This window comes from Larus michahellis, chromosome 2, assembly GCF_964199755.1.
Source record: "Larus michahellis chromosome 2, bLarMic1.1, whole genome shotgun sequence".
Classification (NCBI taxonomy): domain Eukaryota; kingdom Metazoa; phylum Chordata; class Aves; order Charadriiformes; family Laridae; genus Larus; species Larus michahellis.
The window spans coordinates 99,781,506-99,803,155 of record NC_133897.1 but is presented as its reverse complement, the minus strand read 5'-3'; the positions used below and the strand labels follow the sequence as shown (position 1 = coordinate 99,803,155).

The following is a 21,650-nucleotide window of genomic DNA, read 5'->3' as shown; positions in this document are numbered from 1 at the left end:
ACACTGTAAATCCTCTGCTTTGTCTGATGATTTCTTCCACAATTAATTACCCCACTGTTTAAAGTGATTCTCGGTTAGTACTTTGACTGGATCTATTACCATGTTCTAGACATTGAAACTTGTTTGGGATTTTGTGCCTTATTAAAGACCTCTTTGGATATCTTCTCCTTCAGAAAGTGTTAATGCAGTATAATTAAGTCTCATCTCCATCTTTTTGTGAGATACTTTTTGTGAGCTCCTTCAGGGTGGTTGCCTGCAAGGACATCCTTAAGTTCATATTTTAATTGATTTGTTCCTATTGTCTCAAACTTCTGTTTGTTCTAATTCCTGCTTTCCCTTTTTCGATAAACTAGAAGGACCTTGTAGCTTTAACTGTTGTTCCCCTTTCTTAGGGAACCATGACTTTTAGGCCATTAGTAGTTCCTTAGAGAATTCCCAGTTTTCAGTCAAATAATTTTCTAATTTTCTTAAGTTACAATTACTCTCAGTTTTGTTTTATTTTCTCTTTAACAAAAAAGAAAAAAGAAAAGCCAAATGTAGCACATATTGCAATTCAAAGTAGAATTTATTTTATTTTTTTTTAGTGACTATATTCTGCTTGCTGTTAGATGAGGCTTATGAAATCAGGTCTTGAAGTAACCTGAAATTTTGCTCAAGTAATTCTAGCAGTCCAGGTCTTTTTCAGAACAGCAAGAACTTAAATGGTATCGTGGTGAATGGGCATTTTATTATTGATATACGTGTGGCACAAGACCCTTTGGTTTGGCAGGTTCTTGATCTGGTCTATGCATTTAGTACACAGACTGAGGTTCTTTGTACTTTTCACTGAAAACAGTATGGCATTGCTGGTTATGTTGACTTCTTTTAAAAGTTATAGTTTGCACCACATCATCTTTTTCAGGTCTGATTTCAGAAAAATATCCTGTTCTTGCCTTCTAGATTTCTGAGCTTTCTCAGTAGGATTACTCTCAGACAGTAATTTTTATCTTTAACAACGAGCAGCAAGCAATTTATTTTGGAATTCCTTTTGGATCCTTAACCCTATCTCCTTTGGTTTCCTAAGCCTGTGTGTTATTGGTGTCTTGTACCCATGTAGTGTCTGCCCTGGAAGAACGTTCTACAACCTTAGCAAGCCTGCAAGGTTTACCTCCTTAGGCTATCCCTGGCCGTGGTGAAATTCAATGTTAGTAGACCTGCTTGTGTTGTATCAATTCTACTGTCACTTAAAAAGCCATAGTATTTTGGTAAGAATGACCTGAATTAAACAGCAGTTCCATTTTGACAACTACTCTCCGATGTTATCTCACCCAGTTGGCCACGGGGATCCTACTAGTCAATGCCCCTGTAGGCTTGTACGATCTGCAAGGAGGAGATAATTACCTCATAGGCCTGGTGCCTGTCCATTGTTGCTTAACAGCTTTTACCATCCAGACTGCAATGAAAACTTCTACTGTCCATGTCTGCCTGAAACGGTGGTCCAGACTGTAGGCAGAGCTTTGCATTCCCAAAGTAATAATCCCTCACAGCTGACCAGCAGTGCTATGACTTCAGAGTGTTCATAAATCATCTATAACAAGAAGAAAACCTCTGGAGGATGTTGTCCGTCTGCATTCATGATAAAAGCAATACTGTCCATTACAGGAGGTGGTCCCGGATCAGGCGTAACATGGTAAATACCAACCATAATAGCCCCTGCCTCCTGGATCAAGGCAGGGTGTGCCAGAGTATTTGGAAGATCAGTTTTGCAGCCATTCAGTATCGTTTCTCCATTATGACAAGAAGTTGCACAGAAGTATGTCAGCAGACATAAAACTGAATGTTTTGTGCTTTTCTGGCTTAGGGCATGTTTCTGTGAGCTTGCACTTTGCAGTAACTAGCTACAAGATCAAGCTGTTCTTATGCAACTTTCCATGAGACACTAGAAGTTTTTTTGGCAGATTCCCACATGCAAGAAAGGAGTTTGTTTTCAGATAGTCAAATACAGCTAAAACTAGCTTTAAGGAGGTAAGACGTCTTACTTGCTAAAAATAGTGATGATTTAGCTGAAAGTATACTACATTCAGGGATCTGGTTTTCCTTGTGAAGTCTGCTGTGAAGGATTTAATGTTCAGAGCTGTTAATCTTGAAAAATGCCCTTTCCATCTTCAGGGATTCGGGAGTGACTTTGTGTTCTCTTTAGCGCACACTGGCCCAAAAAAATGAAGCAAAACACCACAACAGCAAATAATGTTCTGTATTGTAAAGCCTAGATCCTGCATGGAAGCCATTAGGCAAACAGGCATGATTTCATGAGCGAAGGCACCCACTCTTGGCTTTCTAACTTTTATAGCCTCCATTGGGATAAAAGTAATATCTTTAAAGGAATTGAGACATTCAGACCATTTCACATTTGTTCAGAACCTATTGGGGGATTTGGAACACTTGGCTTTGAAAAAACTTCAGCACAGTAGGTCATGGTCATCCACACTTTCTGATCCTGAAAGGGCTAGAGGGAAGTGAGCCTGCCTTGAATTACCAGAAGTACAATGCAGTCATCTTCAAGCTGAAGCTGGTCCACATACCCTTTTTGAGATTGGCTCACATCTCTTTCTGTATTTATAAGACCACAGGATGGCCGTGAGATTTGTGGTAGGCCATGCTACTTTCTGTATGAGGTTTTGCCTTCAAACTTTAGCTTTTTGGCCTTCATTGACTGGTGAAGAGATCTCACAGGTCTCAACCACTGCTCACCAAACAAGTACTCAGTTCTAGAAGGTAAATTTTGAGTCAATTCGTTGCAAATCAAATCTCTCTGATTTAGAGACAGATGTTAGATGGTGTATTCTGTGTCAGTGGTGGCTTATCTCAAGGGAGGATTTGGATGCCAGATGTCCTTCATCTTATAGTTAAAGTACGTTTCGGCTTCTACAGTGGGGATGTATTATCTGTGGACACATATGTAATCCTGCAGATGAGAAGCTGCGTTCTGTGTGCATCTCAAATCCTCCATGCATTCCTTAGTCACTGTTCCTGCTACTTTTCTACTTGATCATGGAAAATTAATTTGTGCAGAGAGGTGTTTCGCTGCTCTTTTTATACTGTCTAGGACCAAAACTTAAGATAGGTGCTTTAATGCCAAGATTGAGAACATATGAATGTTCTGGAGGGGCTGTGTGTCTCTGAAAGAATTCTTGCATGCTCAGGTCTTATAATTCAGAAATGCGGGGCTTGGTGTTGTTTATTTAGTACATTTTTTTTAGGTAATGGCAGACAGCATAGTAGTTGTGTTTTTACTTAAAAGCAGTGATTTTTAGGAAGGGTCGTTTCAGTGAGCAGTCAAGATCTGGAGCTGATGTATGAGATAATCTTCCTATCAGAAATGCTCTTACCTTTTTTTCAAAAGCTCCTGAGAATGCTGATATTAAATATTTTATTCATTCTCATCACTGAGAGGAAGCTGCTGAGGAGTCCCAGCTGCAGTCTGGGCACAATTCTGGTGGGAGCTTGTGAGTTCTGTAAATAACTGCTTTTCCTTGTCTGCAGCAACAAACAGCAAAACAGACAACTGGAGAGGAATATTGTAGAAGACTTTATTGTCGTCTTTTGTCTTCAGACTGGAAAGTCTGGATGCCCACATTACCCTAACTCAGTCCAGAGAAAACCTGCTGATCAAGATTTGGTTGATGTTGTATTAGGGAGGGAATATACTTTTCCCCACATACCTGCAGCACCATTTGTTATATTCATAGTAAGACTTATTTTCGCAAAGGCAAAACAGGAAGCTTGACTTAGAAAAAAAAAAAAACCCCAAACAAACCAAAAAACAACAAACAACCCCAAAAAACATACAGTAGGACTTCTGCATTAAATATAAAGCTGTTCATTCATCAGTCAAAATCTGGTTTTGCAGCCAGAAAGACTGAGGGAATTTCTGTAGCTGTATTAACTGCTATAACTTTGTTTGGGTCACCTCGTAATGGTGTCCAACTCCGGACTGATTGTGAAAAATGAGGACTGACAAACAGGATTAACAGTATAATCGCTATTATGTAATCCCTGATTTCTTTTAGGCAAGATGCATCAGGCCTTTCCTGTTTAGTGACATTAGTAAATTTGGAATCGTAATTGGTTTATGTTACTGTCCTACAATACGGCCGTATTCAGGTGACCTACATCCCACCTGGTTCTCCATGCCTGGTATTTCTTATTATTAGCTAGTTCTAGACTGTGCTGCTTGTTCATGTTGAACTGCTTACGGATACAGCTTATAATCAAGGTAGAATAAAGGACACAAGTTTATCACCAGGGTTCTTAAGCCCTTGCAGTAATTTGTAATACAGTTCAAGAACTAATGGGAGCCTTAAAATTACAGGAATAAATTATGTTATAATAAAGTTTTTTAGTAATTCTGATTCTGTATTTTGTAATGGTTTGCACCATTATCATCCATTGCTTCATTTGGTATATTGAAATTTGTATTGTTAAAACTGCATTTATTTTTAAAATGTGCAAAAATAATATGCTTTCTAGGCTGAAGCCAGAAACACTTGAAGATGATCTTGATAAATATGCTGCAAGTGCCATGAAAATGAAAAAAGAAAAGGTTGATCTTAAAGAATTTTCAGCATACTTGGAATTTCCAGTTTCTCACACATTAGAAAGTATGTTTGCGCTTTTTGACGAGGTAAGAAACAGCATCATGTTTAAAAATTGTACTACTTCTGGTAAACTCTGCTTTAGCCTAATTCTGTTCCAGTTGAGTTCACTAAGGTCTGACTTGGACCAGTGCTAAGTGCTTTTGAGCATTTCACCACAGTGTTTGCCTGCTGCATTTCCCTTTCAGCAAGGTAAGAGCACCTATCATCAGCTAAATAAAGTGCTCATTCAGGTGGAAGTTAAAAGGAGCATCAGTTGGACAGAACTGATTTTTCATTCTAGATTCAAAATATAAAGAGGAAGAAAGATGGGTTCAGGCAAAACCTCTGCTGCAGCTTGTTGCAACTGAATGCAGTGCCTGTTAGCTGATATTTCACTTACCTTGTAAATAAATCACTTGTTCTTCTAGGATGCCTGAAACCTGAAGGATGTAGGAACTTGGCAAATGAGCCAGTTTTTCATTCCTCTGGCAAATGGTCAGGACGGGGAAATGACTGTTACCTTTGTCTGGATGAGGTGCTGTTTGGACAAGGAGATGGATATGTGCACAGTGTTGTCTCAGACCAAAGAGCAGATGTCATATATTCAGGGCTTAAATTGCCCTCTGGTTCTCTGATTTTAATTTCAACCCAGTAATTCAGATGGTTTAACGTAAAAATCTTAAATGTGCAAGTGAAGGGGGACAGTAGCAGCACTGTCTCCCAAGATTCTTTGAATTATGACTTCTAATTGAGACTCTGAAAAGGGCCTGCAGAGCTTTGATGACTCAGTTCTTGCCCTAAAATAATTCAGTTTCAGTGGGACTTTCTTGCAGTGTCATATGTAATGCTCTTTCTGAATATTCTGCATCTTTAGCAACTGTTAGTTACTTATGAAAGTTCTCAGACAAATTGCAGTATTTTGAGGTGAGATTTTCCTTCACAGAATGAAGATGGCATAATTGACATTCGGGAATTTGTCATTGCTCTGTCAGTTGTCTGTAAGCCATCAAAAACTCTGGAAACGATTCAGTTGGCGTTTCAGGTAAGCAGCATTTTCTTCCTCTATGTATTTTACTTTTTTTAGAGCTTATTAATACTGCCATTAGACTTAACAGAAACCTGTTTGACATGCCCTTTTAATACTTAATTACATTGTAAAATAACATTAATGGAAAGTTAGATTAAGAGGTCATGTTCAGAGGGAATGCATTGCAAGTTTAAGTCATGTAAAATTGTGGAAGTTTGCCATTTGAAACTGTTCTCTGCGGAACTCTGGTAGAATCTTTTTTAGCACATTGAGTCTCAAACCTGAAGTCCTTTGTATCGATTCCTTTAAAGGCTAATGAGTTGTGCTTACTACTTTTATAATGTTGCAATGAAATCTTACTTTTCAAGTTAAAATATTTTAATACTTTTCCTACACGTTAATAGAGATTAATATTTTTTTACCCCCTTTATCTTCTTGATAAGATTTTCTTCCTTCTTAGTCTTACCGTGTTTCTGTGTTGGTCCTGCAGTCTGTGCCCGGGCTTTTTCCTTCCCAGAAGTGCTGCTGATCTTGTTCTAGCCTCAGTGGTTTGTTGTAGCATCGGTATAGATAATTAATGCAGGCTTTTTGGGAAAGTGACACCAGCAATACTTACTGTTTGCCATTTTGGTGGGTTTGTCTGACACCGTGATTTACTGCTTTTTAATTAACTTCCTTAATATTGCTATTCCAACATGCAAATTCTGCTGCATCCTGCATCATCTTTTCCTTTCACCTCGAACTCATGTGGTCTTCAGTGTTACTGAAACTGAAGAGTGTTAACGCTTGATGCTGTCAGCACTGGTGAACACATGGGGTTGAGAACATTCATTTGCATGGTAGTACATGGCAGCTTTATTTTCTGAGTAGCTATTTTCAGGTTCTTCAGCATACCTGTATTATTCTCTTAACTATGTTTTGCTTAAGAAATGAAGCTCCTGTGAGTGTTTAGTGTTCACACCTATGGCTGTTGCCCTCTGGCCAGTATGAAATAAATTTGACAGAGAAGGAAGGAACACAAATATTTAGTTCCCACAAATATTGGTGAAAATCTGCCTCGTAGCTGCTGTTAACTTACTGCTGCTTCTGAGGGAAAAGCAGAAAGGTATCTGCCCTTACTTGATACATATATAATGGCACAGAGAAATGATCAGGTGCTGTTTGGTCAGCTCTGTGTCTTCATACTAAAATGAAAAAGGTTAAAGTAAACTTGAAGATGGCTTGGGCAGTATTTCAGTAAAATTTAGCTGTCATAGTGCCTAATGTGCAATATACTTTTATCATTTTAGAGGAAGAAAAGCTCAGGTTAGGCAGTTATTTCTCTTGGAAAGTACCTAAATTTTTTCATTAATAGAACTGCTTCTTAAACAAATTCTGTTCTTCACTATCTGCTCTATTCTTCAACTCATAATATGTAATTTTGAGTTGCCTGGTTAATAGCAAAATATAAAGCTAACTAGAACTGCAAAGAAGTTCTATGCATGTATGAAGAAGGGAAAGGACTCAGCAAGGGGAAGCAGGTATGGCTCATTTTTATCCTGCTAGTGATGATTGGAAGGGTTAAAAGAAGTCTTGAGCTGAGGAGATTTTGCTCACAGTATTCCAGAAAAAAGGGAAAGAGAAATTTTTTTTTATCCCTTCTTCCCTCTCTTTCCTGGGTTTGTGTCCAGTAAGACATTCACACAGCTTATTGGGAGCCTTTGAAACATCTAGACAGTTCATGAATTTGTGACTTTAAACAGATGCTGTCCTCTGCCATGTGCTACTTCTTGCAAAGCACCTTGTTGTTTGTTTTCAGGGATAAAGTGAAACATTTCACTTAGCTGAACAAGTTCTCAAAGTGGAATTGTTTCGTATATGGTTGAAGAACTTGAAAAACAGGAGTTACTGAGCCACTAGAGTTCTAAAGCGGTGGGCAATTAAAAGAGAAGGGGGGGATTATGACTATCAAGTCTAAGAACAGCACTCCAGCGTAAGTGCTATGCATCCTCACTTCCTCATTGCTAGGGAAATGAAAGGATGTTGTGAATCTTGCCGATATGAAGCTTGTGAGCCTTACCATAAATGTCAGCTCTGACTACTTGATCTGTGAAAATGTAGCAGCTTTTATTAAACAAGTGTCTTGTCCTTGTCCCTACTCCTTGTGAAACAGCGTGCAAGTTAGGTGTGGGGGAGGAAAAGGCAAGATTCCTGATTTGAGCATGAATGTTGTCTTCCATGGTACTTCAACTTTTTTATTCCACTGACTTTTTTTTCATTCCATTAAGGTGTGCTGTCTTGTGACAGCAACTTCTGCTTGTGTGAAAAATACATCCTTACGCCTGTTTTGTTCAATCTCATCAGTTCCCACATTCTCATTGACGTAGAGAAACTAAAAGGAAGTTTCCAAAATAGCATTTTTTTACATGGTTCAATATTTGCTTAAAAATGAGACAACAATATTTCAAAAACTCTTCTGTCTCAATTTCCATTGCACAGGCAAATTGAGTTATTTTGGAAAGTTTACTGAAGTTGTATTTGCTAGAGATGTTTTGAAATACTCAGGCCCTTTTTTCACGGGAAAACACTGTACATATACAAAGATGGAATGAGACTATGAACAATTTCAGTCTCCTGTCAGTAGTAAAGCTAACTCTTTCTGCAATGAAACTCTTTGCTTCAGGACTTAAGAAGATGCAAATTATTATTTTCTAGAATTTTGAATAAGTATTTGTAGAAAAGTATAGGCCCGTCATTTTATGAGGTAGGATTCTCCTGATTGGTACAACGCCATTTAGTCGTAGGCATTTTACGCAAACTGGCTGTTGGATGTTGGTCAAAGGAATCTTGAGTTTCACATCTGACCAAGTGGGAATGGTGTCTGCTTTAGACTGACCTAAACGTATCTCCTGATTCCACAGACGCTTGGAGTTTGGACATACAACTCAATGGACTGCAAATTATTCTCGGTTACGTATCTGTAAAACATGTTAGTGTTAAACAGTCTTGTCTCTGAATGTCACTGAAATGCCAGTGGTTAGGCGTGTAAACATAGCGGGTTTTCTGAATATAGCAAGCTTTACTTTCTAAGCATACACAGGTGAACTAATAATCAATGGTGTCTTTTACCCAGATTAATCATAAATCCTTAGTAGGTCACATCAACCTGAAAGCAAGTAGAACTTCCAATACCAAATTTTAATTTTGCATAACTACTTAGTGTGGTACTGCTTATAGGAGGTAGCATTCAGCTTTGCAATGTTTTATCTTGCTGTCTTGATTCATAGCTGTACCAGTCAGAAAATGGAACTATAGTAGAAGAGGATTTAGCGCATATTCTGAAGACTGCCATGGGTGTGTCACAGATTAATGTTACACATCTCTTTAGAGCTGTAGATGAAGAAGAAGAAGGAGAGATTACATATGGTAAGTTTAAGTGGATCTGAACTGTCACAAAATGTCAGTTGTTTGAACTCATGTTGATATACAAAACAGTTATTTTTTTATTAAACTTTACCTTTTTTTTTAGTTGACTTCAACAATGATAAAAGCACTGCAGACAAAGTAAACTTGCATTTTAAAAAAAATATGTTTCGCCTTTAATGTAAGATTTCAAGTCTTTGTGTTTTCAGAGGTTTTCCCTTCCAGATTAAGTCAGGCAATAGCTAGATTCACCCTTTCACCATATTCTATTCTGTGACTTCCATGTATGTGAATATGTATTTTTAAGAAAGATATCTCTATCCTGTTTTGTCTCTTGGATCTGTTCCCCACTATTTCTGCCCTCCCAGAATATATGGGGATGTAAGATTTTCTACTCCCATAATAATTTCTCAGCCTGTTTGAAAAATAAGTCACGAGTGTGTGGGGGGGGAAGAAATGAGGGGGTATTAACCAGGCTGCTCAGTATCTAGTCTGTAATGCAGGTGATATGGAGGCGAGAGTTGCATTTGAAAAATTGAGACCTGGGTGAATAGATTATGCTGGGAATTAAAGTACTTGTGTGTTACTGCATAAAAGATGAAGAATCTGAAGTAAGGGTCTAAATTTGGTTGTATCATTTAAGTATGAACTGAATTGTTGATAGTCAACATATCACATATCTTCAGTAGAAGTGCTTATGACATGCCCTAGTTGTTTTCCTTCAGGATAATCAGTATGTATTTAATTTGTAAAAATCTTACAAATTAAGACCATCAGTGTTAGTAAATTACAGTTTCTACAGTAGTAATTCCTCTGTTTCAATCATACAATATCTATGTAAAGCTTCAACTACAGAGCTCTTTTAGAGGTATTGGAATGAGTGTCATTGCCACTGCCTTTCCCTTTTCGCCTGATTGCTATGTCTTACCTCCTTGATATTCCAGCTGTACTACCCCTTTCCTTTCTGTACCTCTCATCTGTCATGTCCCCCGCATTTCCATGTCCATCCTATGGTATTGCCTTTTTCCTGCCTATCTCTGTTGCACCTTCTTTCCCAACTCATTTGGGCGGTGACTCAACTCTTCCTCCCTCCCCTCCCCATCACCAGCTTCAAAAATACCAGCACAGAATCTTAAGCTGATAAGCCTAGTGGAACTCTAATTTTGGCACACGTCATCGTTTGAGAACAGCTAAATTTAAAATAGTGTACAAGTGAACTCAGACCAGTTCATGTGAGTTACCAAAGAATTCATATTTTAATATCCATCTTTAATAGTACTTAGTTGCTTTTAGGGGAAGAGCAGGGTATGTTCCCATCACAAGAAGTTGTGGACCACTGAGCCACAGTACTGGTCTCCGAACTGCTTAGCTCTCATTTTCACTATCGATAATTTCCTGTAGTCAAGAGTAGTCCTTTGTGAGGCTACACAAAGTAGGATGGTGTTTACATCATTTCCTTGAAACTTTACGTGGATCTTTTTTCTGAGAGAGGTGCTCATTTTATATTATAAACATTGCACTAAGATTTTAACATATCTGAAAGCTTAATAATAAGAATAAATGTCCAATTTATTGTGGTAGAGAATTAGAAGATGAAAATAAAATTTTGATATTGCATTTCTGCCGTGAAAGTTATTGCCATCAATATTCAATATCTTGCCTTTCCTGAGAATACGTGAAATTTCCACACGCTCAATTTGTTGTAATTAAATACTGAGAACAGACAGGTGAAAAACTTGCAGAGTACACCTTTTCTGAAGGCATTGTCCCTGAGAAATCAGAACTTCGTATCTGGTGGAAGAATGCTGAGATTACTTTGGATACACGCAGCAGAGGGGTGTGCTCACAAGCTCCTTCTTTCTAGGCTGTTGGAATGGGAAGCAGGAATATTAACTATTCAGTCATACTTGTAAGAACAAAAAATAAAATATCCAAAGTATCAAACATAAATTGCCGCACATATAGCGGAGTCCTTGAAGCCAGAGATCTCATCCCAAAGAAAATGCTTAGGTTGCAGGTAAACAGAATAATCAATAGCAAAATTGAGGTTGTGTAACTAGATTGATAATTGTGGATCTGAATTGTTAGAAGTCGGGATTCTTGTTGCATGTTGGAAAATAACACTGGTTGCCAGAGATCGTGTATCAGCTCTCTTGAGCAGTGTGCTTTTGGCTTAACTGTTTAGATACACCTTGATTCCAAAGCTCATACTTTCACTGTAATCTAGAGAGAGGCAAGATTTCTCAGTCTTAAAACATGATTCTGGAGAATTTGAGTAGATTTGGTAGGTGGGCATTGTGAATTCTGGGAAACTCTCCACCTGCTCTTGATAGACAAATGATGACTGTAAAAGTTTCTGAAGACTGCCATGCTTGCTGGTAACCAGAAGAAAAGGGGGGATTGGCAGTGTTTTGAAAATCCGTATGGATGAATCTTCCAAGAAGAAGAATTACTTGTTCTGTAAAACGTAGTATCCTTACCTAGATTAACCACAGGATTATCCTATTAAGTTCCCATACACTAAAGTAATGATGTAGCTGAAGGGGAACAAAAACTAGAGAAGATTCATGAACATAGAGCTTAAATTTATGAACGTAGATTTTTCTGAATTTATTTTCTGAAAAGATACAGTAGCTTTTTGAAGAAATACTTAGAATGGCATCTACAGTAAATATTCTAATCTTTGCCATGCAAAAAGGATTGTGCTTAATGTGACTATAAGAGCATCTTTGGTACTGTTGGCTGAAACTTTATACTTGTCTTACCTTAGTTGGGCTAACTGTCAGAATGACCTTTCCTAAAAAAGGCTTTTTTTTTCATGGTCATTAATATGATGCACACGCTATATGCGTTGTTACAAAAAGGAATGGATTCTTGGGATGGGTTTAAAGCATCCCTGTGACAAAAGGGGAAGGCTTTCATGTTCCTGCTGCAGATCAGATCTAGTTAAGGCTCATAGCTGATTGCTCGCTCCTTGTTAGCTGTAGAAAAACAATCTACTCAGTTGGATTCACTGAACATGCTTAACTGATTCTGATGAATCAGTTTGCACTTAAGTGTTTCTAATATATTATTGCAACTACTGCCACTGATAAATATTTTAAATATGAAAGTTCTATGTTTCCTTCTCGGAAAAAGTCAGGTGCATAGCATTCTTTGCTATGAGATTATATTTTTTTAAAAAAGTTGAACTTGCATTAAATACTATGAAAAGAAAAAGTTTCGCTGTGTGCATTTTCAAACATTTAAGATTTTCTTCCCCCCCCGAAGACTTTATTATTTACATGATCAATCAGCCTGCTGTACATACAGGTTTTTCAGCATAGATGGTAGTGTTGTTTTTCATGGCCTGAACATCATCAGCTTTTGTTGAAGGTACAGGGTCCAAAATACTTTAGATCTATGTAAACTGCGGATAAAGGCTACCCAGTTTTTTGTTTGTGGAAGGATGAAGTTATGTTTATTGCATTCTTTCCACCTATCCCTTTGCAACAGTTCAGGGTCAGGGTTGACCTACAACTTCAGTGCCTCTGTGAGCCAAGTGACATTCCCTTAACCTTTGGAATATTGAGAAAAACATGTCATCTCAGAGGAGGGTGGCAGAAGGAAAGCTGGGGGAGTTCCCTTCTTCCGCACCAGACCAGTTGTACCAGGAGGAACTGGGCATCCCTCCTCTGAAATGCTCTTTTGACTGTCATCTGTGCTGCGCTCCGGGGAACTCACAGCATCCTCTCATCATGAGCTCTTCTGGGATAACACAGTGAATTTGAGTGGGCTGTACATGATACACTGTAGGTGACTGAGTTAGTGACAACGTTTACATCCAGCTTTTTCCAGTGTCAGTTACGTTGTCAGAACAGCTTATTTTGACTCAGATCCTGTACAGTATCTTGTGTTCAAATCATGTCTGAATAAACAGTTGTATTGGCAGACTGTAACAAGGCTTCAATGTCTGATTTTTAACACAAAATATTACATCTTGATGTTAAGGTTTTCTCACTCCCCCAAGAGCTAATCTTTCTCTTCTTATTGTCTTACTAGTATCCAGCATTAAAATCAGTTTTTTTCATAATGTTACAAATTAATTATCTTCTCACAGTATTATTCTCTAAAATATTAGGACTTTTGACATGCTGAAATCTTGAAAGCGGAAGGCAGCAATGACAGCTACTGTTAGGGTAAAGAGAATTATGAGTGCGAAGCATTAAAGGTCACATTTGCAAAAGACTTCCCAGATTTCAAGAAATGACTACTCTTGCTGTTTACTGTTCCTCGGTTTGGAGGGCTTCTGCCCTTCCCGCAGTGAACAGCGAGATGCTCTATCAATCAGGGCATGTGGTGCTCCTCATGCATTTTAATGCAAATCTGAGCCTGTTCAGCCCTTCGCCATAGAAGCTAAGCTCTGGTCTGAAGTGTTTTAAGAGAGCTTAAATAACTCTTTGCAGCATCTTGGCTCTGGGGATGTGGTAAACTTCTGCTGAGAAGCTAAAACAAGCGAGGGGGATAGCATTATGTTAACTGCTGCTATTTTTCTCCAAAGTGGTCGTGTGATTATATGTGTGTAAGTATTCAAATTTAGCATCCTTGTGTTTCAAAGAGCTGATTCTGTGTAACAACAATTTTTATTTTTTTTTTTTAGATGACTTCTACAGATTTGCTGAATTGCACCCACACTTTGCAGAAGACTATCTCTATGCTGATCAGCTGGGAGATGAGAGTGGCATGGAGACTTCATCTCTTTCTGCTCCTAATGGTATCTGTACTGACTTCAGCCCTGACAACACTGAAGATAAAAACAAACCCCTGCAGAAGAAACTGAATTAACACTACAACTGTTACCTTCCTCTCCTGGTGAGAGGATTGTCTTTTCTTGGGATTTTCATAAGTCACTCCAACTATACAACAAATACAGTTTTGTGTGTGAAAGTTCTTCTACCTTAATACCGTTCTTTGAATCATATGTGCTATATTTAACAACATGTTCCAGGTTACTTTGGGGAAGGTGTTTTTATTATTTTCTTTTTTTTTTCAAAAAGGTCTTTGAAAGGCAAAAATGTGAATGTGCTTCATTATTAATGTTCATATTTAAAAGGAAGCGGCACACTTATTTATATTCCATTGGCTAGTTTCATGTACAAAGTGTCGCACAAACTGTGCATGTATAAAGAAACTGTAGCTACTATGGTGTTAAGTGCACTTTGGTGATTAGTGTTTCCCTAGTTACGGGGATGTTTATTTGGGGCCAAACTTTGCTGTCCATATTTGCATAGTCAGTCTTGTTGATTTCAGTGGGATTATTCTCTTGAGCAAGGCAAGCATATTTTGGCCCTTTGTTTTGGTTTGAGTGAGCAGTTTGGAAACAAAAATGCAAAAACTTGCTAAGGATTACTTTTTATTGTTGAATGGCAAAATTGTTTCTCTTTCAGTCTCTTCCATGGTAGAATGAAAAGCAAAGGCTCCCTTACCCCTCACCCCAACACTTTTCTACTGTAATCTTTTCGATGCAATTAAACGTGAATTTTTTTCCAAACTGACATGCCACATACTATCTGCAAATATGTGACAAAACTCTGCTTTTTTTTCTTATAATCAGTTCAAACCATGTCCACACAACATCTAAATGGGAGACATTTACACAATGTATTTAATCTCTGTTTATCAGGAATCACAGGTTTCTTTTGTAGCAAGCCTGTATATACAGATAACTTAGCATGTTACTGTTATGGAAACTTTATTGTATCAGCACAAGTTTGGAAAGGTTGCAGTGACTTCAGAGGCCAAGCCAGCAACAAGTAGCAGAACATCCTGAAGACAGAACTGCTAGTTAAATCTCTATAGCAACATTAACTATACTGCATGTATTTTCTTATCTCTCCTTTTGTAAAGCCAGATGCCTTAATTACCAATGGAGGTCTCAAAGAAAAATTTAAATTATTATAAAACCACAGAGCTTCACTGATTAGGAAATGTGACAAAAGCCACAAGGAGGAGGAAGGAGGAGACTGTTGCAAAATAACTCCGATGGCAGCTCTACTTCCAAACAAACAAAAATTACTTTCAGGTCATTTTTGTGACTAATTTTATAGGGCTGCACTAAAATATGATGCTTTTGTGATTGGAAAACTGTTGAGATTTGAATCTTCCACTTGTTAGAGTGATTTAAAACTAGATTTGAAAGGCGGGGGGAGTTAGCAGAAGGAAAGGAAATGTGTTTGCACCAAATGCCTTTATTACTATTTTTTAAATAGCAGGAGCTATTTTAAAGCTCATTAGGGTATTGGAATGTGTCCTTAGAAATCCCTAACTGTACGTGGCAAGTCTCCAAACTGAAACTGGCTTTAAGAGAAAGGGTATGGGGAAAAAAAAAATGTAAGAAATTATGCTTTCTGTGGGGTATGTGGATGTAGGTCTTCATTTGGAGATAATAATTAAACTTTTGATTTATCTGTGTAACACATGCCAAGCTGACAGGGCTGTAGCAGACTGGCAGACAAGATTTGAGTTAAAACTGATCATGAAAAATAGGAGAAATGGTTTGGAAAAATAAGGCATGTAAGGAATTACACTTAGGTAGGAATAGTCAGCTGCACAAACGGAGGAGGGAGTGGGTGTTACTGCATAAAACATCTTGGGGCAGGGATGGTACAGAGTGTGACAAACTGAGCACCGTTAACACATTGCTGCAGAGAAGATACTCGTTATGGTGGGATGCATCAACAGTGTGGCCCGTGAGAAGTGTGGTGGTATTTCTGCGTTACCAAGGTGTGATAAGGCCTACCCTGAAGTACCTGCCCATGCTGGGACACTTGAGAAAGATGGGGAGTACCTGGATAGAGTCTGGAGGACAGAAGATACTCAAAGAGGAAAAAAGAGAGAGATTAAAAGAAGTATTAATCCAAAGAAGAGGAGACTGAAGGAAGGTGTGAAAACGGTCTTCAAATATGGAAAAAGTTGCTATAGAGAAGATAGGAGCAGTCTTTTCTCCATGTGGATGGCAAATACAGGCTATTCATTTAAAAGGCAAATTAAGCATTAGGAAAATTTCCTTACAATACACCTAGTTAAGCTAAGGAGAATGGGTTATTCCAGGTGGGGTGAGGAGCCTTCTTTCACTGAAGGTTTTGAAAACACTTGATTTTGTTGATCGTGCCCCAGGGTCATAGGGATACATCCTGAGGTCTACTTTCTGTGATTATACAGAATGTATTTTAGTTGGTATGTAAGGGAGGAAGGCACATGAACTGTGGTCTGGGCGTATCGCCATCTCCTCTGCAAGACTTTTTTACCTCAAACCAGGACAGGCATGTGGCTCAAGCTGACTTTCTTAAAGTAGTTGTCTTTTGCTTTGTACGTGAGCTTGGGAATCTGAGAATTTCAGAGTGCAGGGGATGAGATAGAGTTCCCTGAGACATGTATCTGAAAAGAAGAAAAAAGGTAAGCTTAGTATCCCGTGGACACCTTTGGGGTGAGAGAAGCTCCAGAGGAAGAGATGCTCCATTCACACCTGTGAAAGAGCAAAGCAAGCTGATTGAAATTAGCTAAATAGGAGCGTGCCTAATTTGCACGTATGCTGTGTGTAGCTTGGGGATCCATCTTCTGAAAACCAAAGGGTTCGTTTGGTTTCCTACCTGTTTTGGTGAGGGAGATGTTTTCTAATTGTGGTGAGTGTAACGACTGCCCTTGAGTGCAGCTAAGCTGTGCAGAGTGCTTGGGCTGACGGGCGCTGCCGCCTGCAGTAGATGGGCCCTTAGACAGAGGCCACACTGTGTGGTGAAGAGGCGCTGGAAGTCATGTGTGGCAGTGATTTCGGTCCAGAGCTGCTGCTGAAGGACAGTGTGCAGCGCCTTGTTTGCTTGGTGAGCAAGTACTCTTGGTGGAAACAACCATTTAAAAACCAACCAAACAAAAAAACCCAAACCACACACACAAAACATCACTTAGATTCTGTAATGAATTGCGGTGCTCCCTCTTTTGTGAGGCTGTTGAACGAGGTAGAGACGTAACAGGATGAATTATAGGGTGAAGTCCTGATCAGCCTGCATGGAAGCATTACTAGATCACACATAATGTCAGAAAAGCTGAGATTAATTGATATAGTTTAGGTGACTTGCATCTGTAGGATATAAGACTGTAATATTAGGCTGCGTCGTAGTAGTAGGGTGGTAAACTTGTGGCTTTCTTGAGGGCTGAGCCCTGTAAGACACTGCATTGCTGCAGCAACGTTCATTACAGCTCACCTAGTAAACTCTGGCTGCTGAAATGTTTCAGTAGTTCCACATAATTAGCCTTTTGAAAAGGCAGCGGACCATGGAACAGCTGGGTTGTGACAGCCAAGTTTCAGTGGCTTCCTTTCCCCTCCACCAAGCCCTGACATGTAAATGCTTTCAATTAAAGTATCACAGATTTTACAAACACATTGTTTTATTTTAACTGGCGATATCAACAGCCCCTAAACTTACAGGGAGACATATGAAGAGATTACTTCAGTTCTTTGCAACAATTTAACTTAATAAATGGTCCTTACGCCGAAAAAATGCTGGAGTGTGAAGGCATTTGACGTTTCTGAATGAGCATTTTATCACTTTTATGCAATACTGCCATCCCTTGCCAGTACAGCTCTTGCATCGGACTGAAATTCTATATATTGTATGAGACATCCAGCCAAAGCTTTGCTATTCTGTTATTGTTGAAGAAGTATACTCTGTATTTTGAATGTATTTAAAGTAACGCAGAAAATCACGAAATCCAAGACATCTAAAAAGTCTTTTTTTAATTATTTTTATTTTTTGCTTCATTTATATTTCTTCACACATAATAAAAACCCCACTAAAAGCGTGCAAAAATTTCAAAGGTGCGAAGCGTGTTTAAACCACAGCAGGGCCCGTGCTATTAGAGATTCCTCGGGAGTCCGCTGCTGGAGGCAGGTACACTTAAAAGGCGGTACAGGCAATCTGTAAGCCTTATGGAAAATTGGGTTGTACGCCTAGTTTTTGTGCCACTAAATTACACTGTATGTTTTGAGGTATTTATTGTGGCTAGGCTAATCTCCCTGTGATAAAAAGCAGCCAGGCTTGTGTGTGTGTGTGTGTTTGCTAATCCCACTTGGAAGGTGTAAATCCTTAAGTCACAAAGGTTGAGGAGGAGACACGTGTGCAGTAAGGAAGTGATGCAACCTCTTCAGTGGCAAAGCCCACGGAAGTAAATAGTTTTATACGTAGCTGTTTATTAATGTTTTCATGCAAACTGAATAGGTTTGTTTGCTAGTTTAAGCATTGGGCTGGATGGAATGTGTCTTTTACTCATTAATAAGTAGTAAATGTTTTTCCAGAAGAGGGATCGTTGCACTTTAACATTTGCATAGCTTGATAAATTTTCTAAAGCAGATGTATTTGTATTCATTTATGAGTTCCCTTACAAGGCCATCTTTGGTATTGCCATTAAGTTATTTTTCCTATTTCGTATTATCATGCAGTAAATACAGCTTTTTGTGTTGACTGTTTCAGTCACATTCTGCTCTTCGCTCCTTCAAAAATGTCATTCTCCCTTAAAAAAAGATGGGGGGGGAGGAGGGGGGGAAAGACTCAGGTTCTGCAGCTTGTATTCTTTGAGTGCCGTGTGCTGTAGATCCCGTGATCTCAGAAAAAGTATATAAGCGCAGCTTTGCTTATATTATGGGCCTGAACTAGGATGCAAAAAAACCCAAAACAATCTGATAAATTTAACTAAGTGTAATTTTCCTTCAGGTCAGACTGCGTCTTATAAGACCTTCTGAAGTGTTGCATTTTGCTCAATGTGAAGCCTCTGCTTTTTTCTAGCAGCACTTTCATGAGTGTCCTAGCATTAAGAAATTACAAATGCGTTGGCCAAGAGTTTTACATGAGCAAAATCTAAGCTCAACTCCTAAACTCATATTGAAGGACAGAAGTTCCCCGTGAACCAAGCGCTTCGGAGGGCTTGTTATTTTCTAGGTATCTGAACTTCAGCTAATTTGGAAAACTTCAATTACCTGGTTAATATGGCTAGATCCTTTACAAAAAAAAAAAAAAAAAAAGGAAAGAAGAAGGGTAGGTCCAACAGTTTGAAATGGAAAGTAAGAATTTGTAACCAGTGCCACTGATAATTAATTATTAATTAAATAATCAGTCCAGCAAAACCACAAGATCTGTTTCACAGATGAGCAGGAAGACTGAGGTTGTCATTCAGGTAATTTGGCGGTCCCAGCTAAGTAGAAATTAAGCCAGCGGTTCTTCATCCAGAGGATGATACCTTGAAGATCCTGCAGCATCTTGTATCCCAATAATGTTTGGGTTACGGACAGCACAGTTTCATGTGCTCTCCCTGCCTTTTTCCTATGGAGACTGGAAAAAAGTATTCACACCGTGACAGGAAACTTGTAAGACCTCCTTAGAGGTAAAATCCTCCAGCACCCACCACCTCAGAGGAACAGACACGATCGTTCTGTGCTGTAGCTGAGGCAGTGAACTGGGTGCACACGTTAGTCGTGGTGGTGGCGACGGGCGTAAACGGTACAATATTGAGGTAAAACTACTGAGGGAATGCAGCAGCAAAGAGATCGTCCCTTAGACGTGCCTGGACTTGCGTCTGTGAACGTTTCCTGCATTTCATAGTGATGAAGGCAGTTTCTTTCTCTAGGAAACCTCTCAGGTTTATTTCAAGATATTAATTATTTTGTTTTTTACAAGCGGAGGGATTTGTTTTGTAGAAAACGTCTTCTTTTTCCCCAGATGGTATCATGTGCTTTATCATGGCTAATGGGATTAAATCCAAGTGGGTGATACCAAGAGAGCAGAGGATTTAAGAGGCTTATAAAACGGAGGGGTTATGTTTCTGTGAAATACACCAAGGCCTTTTCACAGCAATTGACACTCCACAGAGATTGTCTTGCAAGTTCGTTAGGCAAAATAATTTTAGTAGTTGTGTGAGGGCAGCGGCTGCTTGTTCCATTTTCTTTTGCAAAGTGGCAGAGCAGAGTGCTCCTGTGCAGGGTGACTGCGGGAGGCCGTCTGTAACCGGTACAGACTTACTTGGTTTTTAAATGATGAGTCTCTTGGGAATGGAAACAGTAGAATCACCTTGGCACAGATTGCACCTGAGTAAGTTATTCTAGTAGTTAACTTATTTGGTTTGGGGTTGGTTTGGTTGGTTTTTTTTGCCAACACAGTTGTCATTGTTCTTTATTCTGAGCTAAATTGCACTGGGCCTTACGAACATCTTATTTGAGGTCAGCTCGGGGATCTCAGAAGAGGTGCTGTACCATAATCTGTGGATGTAGCGCTAAGCTTCCGTTCTTCCACTTTGGCCCAAAAATGTTAGAAGCAAGAGAAAAAAAGTCATAATGACTTCTGTAGTTTTAATTATGAACAGGGTGTTGTTTGAGAGTGCCAGTTCTGAGCCAAAGAGTCAGCTGGAGGAAAAACCAGGCTGAGCTTCTGGTCCTGAACCAGCAAGTGGTAAAGCCCATCAAGGCTGGCGTGGCAGCAACGCTGTCACCGTGCAGCTGGCCTTTTCCTACAGCAAAGAAGGATCTTTTCTGCCCCTTGGGCTGGTGAGTTCAGTTTTCTGTAGCCCTAGCTCTTGCTTGTGCTGTCTGTTCCTTGCAGCTGTGCTGCAGCCTGAGGGAGGCCTCACGGCCTCTTAAGCTGAAGTGACATTGGTGGACTCTTCTCCCTGAGCCATAAGGAGCTGGTGAATATTGAAGTGGCGTTCTGGGAATGCCACCCAAAACTAAGGGCCCGTGTTCTGCTTTAGCAATTTCCTTTTCCCACGCTGTAACCATTGCAGGTGTGTCCAGGTGACAGCAGGTCTGAAAGGGCTCATGAGATTCTCCTTGTTCCCTATGAACAATAAGAAATTAAATTTAGAAATAAAAATAGATTAAATTGGATTGACTTCCGACTCCCTACGTCCCTTTCAGTATGTGCCTGTTTCCTTCCAAGTTCCAAATGCAGCATCGATAAATGTGATTGGAAACAAAGTCTCCTCATGGATACTGAGGAAAGCAGAAGCTCTGACACTTTTCATCCTACCATGGTACTGGAAATGAAATTCATCTGACGATAGGTTATTTCTAAGTCTATGAATGTATATGGGAGAAAACCCCAAATACATGGCTCTTATTCACTATCCAGCATGAAGACAATTTTGTACTTTAAATGCTAAAGAAATAAACTTGTAAAGATCTTGTATGCCCTAAGTATATATATTTTGTCCTATGTTTTCTTTTATAATGAATTTCAAGCAAATATTTCTTATATTTCAGAAGGGAGGTTTAGGTTAGCCAGGGCTGTACTTTCCAGACTACAAAAGCAGTTTTTAAGTGAACATGTAAAAATGAAATTGTATTTTTAAACATGTGGATCAAGCATCCTTAAGTTAAACATTTCTCCTTAGCAATTGTATATACTTAGACAAAAAGCGAAACCGTTGCAGCTGCTCCTCTATAGTTGTTTGTGTTTGGTGGTTTGTTTATATTGCTTCCTCTAATTGCTCTAAGGGTGTTAAGAGCTCCGTGTCTGTCAGTAACATTAGAAATAGCAGTCAGAAGGACATTTCTTTAGAAGTGATAGATTTTGTTTCCCGGAGGA

The 21,650-nt window shown here is 39.1% G+C and overlaps 1 protein-coding gene across 1 annotated transcript in view; it reads left to right on the top strand.

Moving 5' to 3' along the window:
• Positions 1-14,575, top strand: part of LPCAT1 (lysophosphatidylcholine acyltransferase 1) — a 61,134-nt gene extending 46,559 nt beyond the window's left edge. Inside the window, exons 11-14 of the mRNA XM_074576409.1 lie at positions 4,510-4,663; positions 5,560-5,658; positions 8,910-9,048; positions 13,685-14,575. Of these exons, the coding sequence (XP_074432510.1) occupies positions 4,510-4,663; positions 5,560-5,658; positions 8,910-9,048; positions 13,685-13,869 (577 nt within the window). The 3' untranslated portion in view covers positions 13,870-14,575. The remainder of the gene's footprint in view (positions 1-4,509; positions 4,664-5,559; positions 5,659-8,909; positions 9,049-13,684) is intronic.
• The last annotated feature ends 7,075 nt before the right edge of the window (positions 14,576-21,650 follow it).